The sequence below is a fragment of the Miniopterus natalensis genome, chromosome 3 (genome assembly GCF_054644295.1).
Source record: "Miniopterus natalensis isolate mMinNat1 chromosome 3, mMinNat1.hap1, whole genome shotgun sequence".
In the NCBI taxonomy this organism is placed as follows: Eukaryota; Metazoa; Chordata; class Mammalia; order Chiroptera; family Miniopteridae; genus Miniopterus; species Miniopterus natalensis.
Window position 1 is genome coordinate 103,805,963 of NC_142083.1, and position 9,496 is coordinate 103,815,458.

The following is a 9,496-nucleotide window of genomic DNA, read 5'->3' on the forward strand; positions in this document are numbered from 1 at the left end:
TGATGAGAGTCAGGTCAGTGTTAGGGTGAGGGTGAGGATGGTCAGTTTCACAGTGTGAATATGTGAGGCAAAAGTTCATAGACAAGATCAGGGTCCAAGTCTGAGTATGAGCCCATGTGAGTTGATTCTTGGTGAGGTAAGGTTCAAAACCAGGATCCGAGCTATGCTCAAGGACATAATGATGGTCAGGGTCAGTCTGAGTGTCAGAGTGAGGTTTCGGTTAAGTTGACAGATTAGGTTGGGAGTGTGGGTCAGGGTCAAAGTAAGTGTAAGGGTGAAGGTCATGTTCAGGGTCAAGTTCAGGACATGGTAAGAGACAGGGTGTGAATCAGAGTATGATTTCAGGTTCATTTAGGTCTGAATCGGGTACACTTAAGGATGAAGATCAGTGTCAGGTTTGGGGTTATGATCCATGCGAATTAGTGGGTCTTGGTGAATGTAAAGGTCATGCTTAAGGTGAGGTTGACTCATTGTGAGGATCAGAATGGGGTCAGTATCAGACCCCATTCTGATGAAAAGTCAGGTGTGTGAGGCAAAACTTCATAATCATGCTCAGAAGGAGGGTCAGGGTCAGGATCAGGGAGGGGTGCCAACCTGGGCCAGGGTGATGGGATTGGTGTCAGGGTCAGGCTAAGAGTCTGGTTCAAGTTAACCATAAGTTTCAGATTCAAGGCAATTTCAAATACATAGTGAAGGTATGCGTGAGAGCCATTATAGAGTCAGGGTGAGGTCAAGGTCAAGGAGAAGGTTAAGTGGAGAAGGTCAAGTAAGGGTAAGTGGAGAGTTAGGGTCAGGGTCATGTAAAGGTCAAGTTTATGGTCATGATGAGAGTTATGGTGAAGTTCAGGGCCAGGATGAAGATCAGGTTGAGTGCTGGTGTAGAGTTAGCTTCAGCTACAGGATCGGGGTAAGGATGAACTGGAAGGTGAAGGTGAGTGTGAGGGTGAGAATGAGATAGAGTGTCTGAGTGAGAATCGGGATCAAAGTCATGGTGATTGTCATGGTCATGGTGATTGACACAAGGTGAGAGTGAGGTTCAGGCATAGAATAGAAATAGCATCAGAATTAGAGTGAGAGTGAAGGTATACTTCAGGGTCAGAGTCATGATCATGATCAGCATGCAGATAAAACTGAGGGTCAGTGTGGGGGTCATGGTGAGTGTGAGAGTACAGGTCAGTGTGAGCATTGACTAAGGGTCAGGTGGCATAGAGGCTCAGTGTGAGTGTGAAAGTGAGGGTCAGGGTAGAATTAGCATCAAAGTAAGGTGAAGGCCATAATGCAGTCACAATCAGGGTCTGTGTCAGGTTGAAAGTAATTTCAGTGTAATAGTCAAGGTCGGTTTGAGGGTTCAGGTTAAGGTGAATGTGTGGAAGCAGTTCAGGGTCAGGGTGAGGCTAAGAATCAGTCAGTGTCAGGATTAGCATCAAGAGGATAGTCAGGATGAGGGTCAGGGTCAGAGTCCTTATAAATTTCAGGGGCAGGGTGAAGTTCAGAGTCATGTACAATGTGAGGTTAAGGATCAGAATCTGAGTCAGACACAAGGTTAGGTTTAGGATCAGGGTACTTATATGTGTCAGGGTCAGTCAACTTCAGAGTCATTACTTTGTCAGAGTATCAGGGTCAAACCGAAGACCAAATTCAGTTCAAATTTTGAGGGGTGGTAAGTTTAGAGTCAGTGTCAGGGTCATATCAGAGTCAGATCAGTTTGAGGGTCAGGGTCATGGGAGGTGAAGATGAGCTTCAAGGATGGAGTAAGAATAAGGTTTGAGCCCAACTCAGGGTCAGGATCAGGTTGCTTAGGGTCAGCATGCGGTTCAGAGTAATAATCAGTTTAAGGGTCAATGTAAGGGTGAGTGTGAAGGTCTAGGTCAGAGTAAAGTTGAATATTAGTGCTGTATTGGTTTATATTCACACTGCGGTCCAGATAAGGGTCAGGGTATAGGTCAGGTGTACAGTGAAGTTGGAGGCGAGGGTCTGAGACAGGTAAGCTTTGGGGTCAAGGTCAGGGCATGGATGAGGGTCAGTACAACTGTCAGATTTTTAGTGACAGGATCAGATTGAGGTTGAGTGTCATGGTCTGGTTAGAGTCAGAATGAGGGATATAGTGGGCTTCAGAGTATATTTCATGTTCACAATCAGGGTCTGGGTGAGAGGCAGGTTCAGGGTAAAGGTAAGGTTGAGGGACAGGGTCAGTGTCAGGATGAAGGTCGTTATCGGGGGAGCTTGAGAATTAAGGTCAGAATCAGAGCCCTGGTGGTAGTAGTGTCACGATCAGCTTTAGGGTAAAAGTCAGAGTGTCAGGCTGATTATCAAGGTCAAGGTGAGGATCAGGTTCAGAATCAGAGTCAGGATGGCTTCAGGGTGTTAGTGAGGGACTTGGTCAGGGTCAACATGAGGGTGAAGATAAAGATCATGGTCACAGTTAGGGTCAGGGACATGCTAAGGGCCAGTTAGTGTCATGGTTAGTGTAGGGTTATAGTGCTGGTCAATTTCAGGGTAAGGGTCAAGATAAAATTCAGGTTGAGGTTGTCAAAGTCTGGGTCAAATTTGGGGTCAGGTAAGGTTCAGGGTCTAGGTCAGCATCAGGATCACTCTGAGGATGAGAATGAGAGCTGATGTCAGTGGGTCAGGTTATTAGGAGGGTAAAGGTGTCTATCATGGCTGGGATCCAAGTCAAGTGGGATGGGGTAAGGGTCAGGGTTTATACTATCACCCCTGAGGTTAAAGGTGAGGTTCAAGCTTAGCATCAGCCCTAGGGCCAAGGCCAATGTCAGGGTGAGGATAGGGCAAGGTGATGGCTGTAATAGTCCACCTTTGGTTTACAATCTTATTTCTAGTATTCATTCAGGTATTTTGACAGGTACTAATGTCAAAGTAAAAGAAGCATTATTCTTCCTGCTAACTCTGGTTAATTTTTCTGCAGAAACAGTAATGGATTTAGGGTACTCACTGGTCCAGTAATTTTTTTTAAATTTATGTTTATTGTTGAAAGTATTACAGATGTCCACATTGACCTCTTCTATCCCACACTGCCCCCCCCCACCCCTTCACCACACTGTCGTCTGCGTCCATGGGCTGTGCATGATGTATATAAATTCTTTGATTAATCTCTCCCCACCCCCACCCCCACCTGCCCTGAGATCCCTCAGTCTGTTCCCTGGGGCTATGTCTCTAACTCTATTCTGTTCATCAGTTTATTAAGTTCTTTAGGTTCCACGTATAATCGAGATCATGTTTGTCTTCCCCTGCCTGGCTTATCTCACTCAGCATAATACTCTCCAGGACCCTCCACACTGTCCCAAAGGGTAAGGAGTCCTTTTTAATTTTATTATTATGGACCATCAGATCCTGATGGTTTATACTATCACCTCTGAAAAATCAAAATACCCCAAATTTTACTGCTTTGTAGATTCAAGCCCAGATGCTCAGGGGATCAGAATATGAGAGCATGAAGTGAAGTTTAACAGGTTTCTGTTCTTAAGAAATTTTGTTTGTAATTTCTGTTTCCCGCCGCTGGTCAGACTGGGATTCGGATGCTGAGCTCGCGGTCTCGCCGCAGCGCGGGGCAGCCGCCCTCCCCGCGCCGTCCGGGAACCACCGCCCAGGCGCCCAAGGCTGCGTGATCCGAACTTGCGGAGAGTCTGATGTTTTACCCGCACCCGAGGTGCGTTTGCATCGGTTCTTGAGAGAGACACGGACGTGAGAGGGCGCCCCGCACGCCCCGGGGGACCGCGGGGCCTGGGCGCCGGCCCCGACCCTTCCCGAGCTCCCCGCGTCCCCGCTGCACCGGGCACAGCGGTCAGGTCCGTTCGCAGAGATGCTGCTGACCACGGACCCTCCTAACAGGCCTGGGCCCCTGAACGGGCTGAGGCCTCCGGGGCGCGGCGGGGAGCCTGCCGCCCCCTGCCCGCCGCACTTCGGGGCGCCCCGGTCTCCCGGGAAGGCGGCCGCGCTCTCGCTGGGCCCGGGCCGCCGCGCCCCACGCTTGGGAGGACGGTTGGGGGCGCTGAGCTGGCTCCCTTTGGACCTTGAACCAGGCTACAGAGACCCCAAAACCGAAAGCCAGAGTGGGAGTGACAGATCCCGCAAGCAGGCGCGCGGGGGGTCGGGCGGGAAAGCCCCTCGGCCCCAACCGCTCCCGCCCGGGACGGCCCCGACCCCGGATAGCGGGGCCGCCCCGCCCCGCCCGCGGCCCCCCTCCCCCAGTCCCGCCCGGCCCGCATGCTCCCTCCCCGCCCCGCCCCGCCCGCGGCCCCCCTCCCCCAGTCCCGCCCGGCCCGCATGCTCCCTCCCCGCCCCGCCCCCGCCCGCGGCCCCCCCCCTGCCCGCGGGGCCCCCCTCCCCCAGTCCCGCCCGGCCCGCATGCTCCCTCCCCGCCCCGCCCCCGCCCGCGGCCCCCCTCCCCCAGTCCCGCCCGGCCCGCATGCTCCCTCCCCGCCCCCCCCCCGCCCGCGGCCCCCCTCCCCCAGTCCCGCCCGGCCCGCATGCTCCCTCCCCGCCCCCCCCCCGCCCGCGGCCCCCCTCCCCCAGTCCCGCCCGGCCCGCATGCTCCCTCCCCGCCCCCCCCCGCCCGCGGCCCCCCCCGCCCGCGGGGCCCCCCTCCCCCAGTCCCGCCCGGCCCGCATGCTCCCTCCCCGCCCCGCCCCCGCCCGCGGCCCCCCTCCCCCAGTCCCGCCCGGCCCGCATGCTCCCTCCCCGCCCCCCCCCGCCCGCGGCCCCCCTCCCCCAGTCCCGCCCGGCCCGCATGCTCCCTCCCCGCCCCCCCCCGCCCGCGGCCCCCCTCCCCCAGTCCCGCCCGGCCCGCATGCTCCCTCCCCGCCCCCCCCCGCCCGCGGCCCCCCCCGCCCGCGGGGCCCCCCTCCCCCAGTCCCGCCCGGCCCGCATGCTCCCTCCCCGCCCCGCCCCCGCCCGCAGCCCCCCCCGCCCGCGGGGCCCCCCCTCCCCCAGTCCCGCCCGGCCCGCGGCCCGCAGGCCCCCTCCCCGCCCCCCGGCTCCCCGGCTCCCCGGCAGGACGGCGGGTCCCCCCTCGTTCTAACAGCTTCATTAAGTTTTTAAAAAGCGCGTGAGCCTGGGCCGGCCCTGGTTGCGCCGCGAGGCCTAAACCGAGCTCAGGGTCTGGAGGCCGCGGGGAGGCGCCGGTCCGGGACCGACCGGGGAGGCGCGGCCGCAGCGAGCGCGGGGCGGGAACGGCTGCCTCCCGCACGGGCCTGGGGCTAAGGAGTGAGGGAGCCAGAGGTTTTCCCTTCTGAAAACAGGGGATGTAATAAAGTTTCCAAGACCCCTCAACTCCAGGCCACAGCCGCGCCGCAGGGAAGTGCCGCGTGGGGTCGCTGGGGTCAGAGCCGGGTCTTCGCTCAGGCTCGGGCTGGGGGCAGGAGCCTGGCGGCGAGGCGGCGGGTCTCGCTCGATGCCGTCCCGCGCGGAAGGAACAGGACCCGGACTTCCAACAGTTGCCTTCCAGACAAGCGCTCGCAGGCCGCAGCTCCTGGAGAACTTCTATCTCCCTCTTTTTCCAACCGCCCTCCCCGAGCACTTTCTCTTTAGTGCCTGCCTCCCTTGCCCCTCTTTTAGGCTATTCTAGTACCTGCCAGTGGTTACTTTATGAAATCTCCAAGATCCCACCTGGGAAGCAGGACTGAAGGGAGAGAGACCAACTCCTTCCGCAAGTCAAGGACAGACAACCGTAGGAGAGCCAGGAAGACCAGCAAAGCCAGTGTTGGTCTTTATTGAGGCGTCAAGATAGAGCAACACCAAGGAGCTGAGCCTGAGGACTTGAAGGGTACAGAGGCGGGTTTCCTAGAGGTGCCGGCCTTGGTCCCCAGGCCAGGGGAAAAGCGGTGGGTGACTTGGTGCTCACAAGGACCTCAGGAAGGCCTTATACTTGTCCAGGAAGGGGATGGCCAGAGTATTCAGCTCTTTCTGAAGTTCCTCCAGAGCCCTGTCCTGCTCTTGCTGCTCTCCCATCATCTGCTGCCTATAATAGTCGATGTAGAATTTCACCCAGTCATTCACCACAGTCAACATGTCTTCTTCAGAGATAGGAGGCTCACTGAAGACCTGGGGGGTGGGGGTCAGCAGTGAGTCAGAACAACCCACAAACTCTGCCACCCTCTTTTTTCTGATCTGTATTTCCTACCTCTAGTTGTTTCTGTCACCTCCACCATCACTCTCCCAGCCCCAGATTCTCCTCCCTTCTCTGCCCTCACCCACCACTCAACACACCAGGCCTGCCCTTTGAGACAGAATACCTGGGCTTACCTGCTGATTCAGCAGAGCATTAAATTCCTTCATTCCTGTGGAAATGAGAGCTTTATTAGCTGGAAGAAGCGCCATCTGCCTGTTCAGAGAAAGAAAATGTAAGTACCCTTTCCCCCCATCCTTGGGTATTTCCCCCAATTCTCTCACTCTTCTTAAAGATTCCTGGTGCCCTGAGGGGTCACCTCCTTCCAATACCTTTCAGATCCTGCCCTGCTCTGAAATCACACAGGTTGGCTCCCACAGGTTGGCTCCCCTTGAGGTCCACCAGTGCTATTATGTCTCACCCACACGTTCAGGATATGGATGTCCCTCTGCGCCAAGCTAGATGCGGGGAAGGAGTTAAGTGTGGGGCTAAGAGGGAAACGCCCTGCATCTGGATCCTGAGGGAGGGTGATAGGTCAGCCAGGGAGGGGAAGGAGGGAGAGGCTTCCCTGAAGTTAGAATGATAGCAAGGCCACAAAAAACAGATAAGTGGAGAGACCTAGAAAACCAAACAGGGCCAGATCCTTGCCCTCTGCCCCGCATCCCAGTACCCAGGTTGCAATTGCTAACAAAACTAACATTAACTGACCCCCTGTTACATGACAGGTACTTTGAAGTCATCAGAGCAATGTGATGGCAATTTTCTCCAAATTCATAGATGATGCATTAATAGCAGCCTACATTATATTTATCACGGATGCCAGGCACTGTTTCAAGCATCTGTTAAAGTGTCTATCCTTATATAGGCAGGTACTAGTAATGTCATAATTTGCATGTGAAGCCATCTGTAAGACCTGGGGACTGAACTCTACGAGGCTGTGCTCTGCAAGAATGGTGACATAGTTCTCTTGTTCTCTAACATATTGTTAGAGAACAAAGAAGAGATACTCTTTTCTTCTTTTTAAATATTTTCCTAGTGTTCTCCATTTTTAGTAGATGTTTTTCAAATTTTGAAACACCACATACTACTTGAGATAAGTGAAACATTGCCAAACATGTACCCTGAAAAAGGTGATAATTTTTGCTCCCTTCCTCTACAAAGTAACCAGCATTAAAGACGTGTGTATTTCCTGTGACATCTTTCATTCAAAAGCCAACATTCATACTTCATAGGTACCTATACACTCACAGACGTTTGTTTTTCCCTTTTTTATAGCATTTTCTTAACATACAGCAAAATTGACCTATTTTTGGTGTACAATTTATGACCTTTAATACATAGATTCATGTAACTACTACCACAATCAGGACACAGAGCATTTCCATCACCCCCAAAAACTTCTTCATGCTACCCCTTTGTAGGCACCTCCAGTCCCATCCCTAAACCCCACCAGGCATTGACCTGTTCTCCACCATGGAATCATATAGTATGTTACCTCTAAGACTGGCTTCTTTCTCTTAGAATAATGCCTTTAAGGGAGCTGAGGGACAACACGAAATGTAACAATATTCACATCATAGGAGTACCAGAGGAGGTCAAAAGTAAGCAAGGGATAGAGAACCTATTTAAAAAAATAATGGCAGAAAACTTCCCTAACCTGGTGAAGGAAAATGTCACACAAGTTCAGGAGGCACAGAGAGTCCCAAACAAGAAGAAGCCAAAGAGGCCCACGCCCAGACACATCATAATTAAAATGCCAAAAATTCAAGACAAAGAGAGAATCTTAAAGGCAGCAACAGAAAAACAATCTGTTACCGACAAAGGAGCTCCCATGAGGCTGTCATCTGACTTCTCATCAGAAACTCCACAGGCCAGAAGGGAATGGCATGAAGTATTCAAGGTAATGAAACAAGGATCTGAAACCAGGACTATTCTATCTGTCAAGGCTCTCATTCAAAATAGATGGTGAAATAAAGAGCTTCCCAGACAAAACAAAGCTAAAGGAGTTTATCACCACCAAACCAGCATTGCAGGAAATGTTAAAGGGCCTGCTGTAATAAGAAACAGCGAGAGAAACACAGGCAATAGAGAATTAAAGTGGCAATAAATAAGGACCTATCAATAACCTTGAGGACTTTAAGGGAGAGATCAGCAGCAATACTGTCATACTCGTGGACTTGAACACCCCACTGACTTCACTGGATAGATCTTCCAGATAAAAAGTCAACACTAACTCTACAACTTAAAGAATTAGAAAGCACCCCTGTGAAGCTGTCCAGACTAGGGCTTTTGTTTGTGGGGAGTTTTGTTTTTTTTTACTGCTTTGATTTCATCAGTTGTTATTGGCCTATTCGGGTTTTCTGATTCTTCCTGATTCAGTTTTACATGATCTCACTGATATGTGGAATCTAATAAACAAAATAGGCTGAGGAACAAAATAGATCCAGAGACATAGAAGCATGGAACAGACTGATGGATCTCAGTGGGAAGGCGGGGGTGGGGAGTAGGTGGGGAGAGATTAATCAAAGAGCTTATATGCATAACCGATGGACACAGACAATAGTGTGTGAAGACCTGGGAGTAAAGGGGGTCAATGGGGGAAAAAACAGGGATATCTGTAATACTTTCAACAAGATAAATTGAAAAAACAAAACAAAACCATATGATTTCACTCATGTGGAATAGAAAATAACCAATGAACAAACAAAATAAACAAACTCATAGACACAGATAACAGCATGGTGGTGACCAGAGGGGAAGGGGGTGGGGGTAGGATTAACAGAAAAGGGTCAGGTATAAGGTGATGGAAGGAGACTAGACCCTGGGTGGGAGCACACAATGCAGTATACAGATGACGTATCATATGAAACTCGTGTTATTAACTAACGCTGCCCCAATAAATATAATTTAAAAGAGGAAAAGCCTTTGAAAGATTTGGAGGAGGATGTTGCAAACTTCTTCCACAAAAATAATAGGTAACCATGAAAGGTTTTAAGCAGGGGGTCGACTGGCTGAGTTTTAGAGAGAGAGAACGGGAGTGGGAGAGAGAGGGAGAAACACTGATTTTTTTCCCAATTATTCATGCATCATTAGTTGTTTCTTGTATGTGCTCTGACCGGGAATTGAACCTGCAACCTTGGTGTCTGGGGACGGTGCGCTAACCAACTGAGCTACCCGGCTGAGCCTTAAGTGGGGAGTTTTAAGCTGTGCGGAAAATGGACTGTAATATGTGTTGACCATGTAGGGGTTCAGAGCCGTCCCAACTTAACTACCTAGTAGGGGCCCTGCCCGTAGTAAGAGATTATCAGAGATAACATTTTAACATATCTATAGGGCAGGGAAAACTAATTACTAAACATCGGCCCTTCCTGCAAT

At 51.9% G+C, this 9,496-nt stretch overlaps 1 protein-coding gene across 2 annotated transcripts; it reads right to left on the reverse strand.

Moving 5' to 3' along the window:
* Nucleotides 1-5,708: 5,708 nt before the first annotated feature.
* On the reverse strand, nucleotides 5,709-6,582 carry AHSP (alpha hemoglobin stabilizing protein). Of its 2 annotated transcripts, none has more exons than XM_016222703.2 (3): nucleotides 6,454-6,582; nucleotides 6,259-6,293; nucleotides 5,709-6,057 (listed from the first exon to the last, which is right to left on the reverse strand). In XM_016222703.2, the coding sequence occupies exons 2-3, from the start codon at nucleotides 6,289-6,291 to the stop codon at nucleotides 5,854-5,856; spliced, it is 237 nt and encodes a 78-aa protein (XP_016078189.1). In that variant the 5' UTR covers nucleotides 6,292-6,293; nucleotides 6,454-6,582; the 3' UTR covers nucleotides 5,709-5,853. The 2 variants fall into 2 exon arrangements, with proteins under 2 accessions (XP_016078189.1, XP_016078188.1); XM_016222702.2 differs by having other exon boundaries at nucleotides 6,259-6,337.
* Between the last annotated feature and the right edge of the window lie 2,914 nt (nucleotides 6,583-9,496).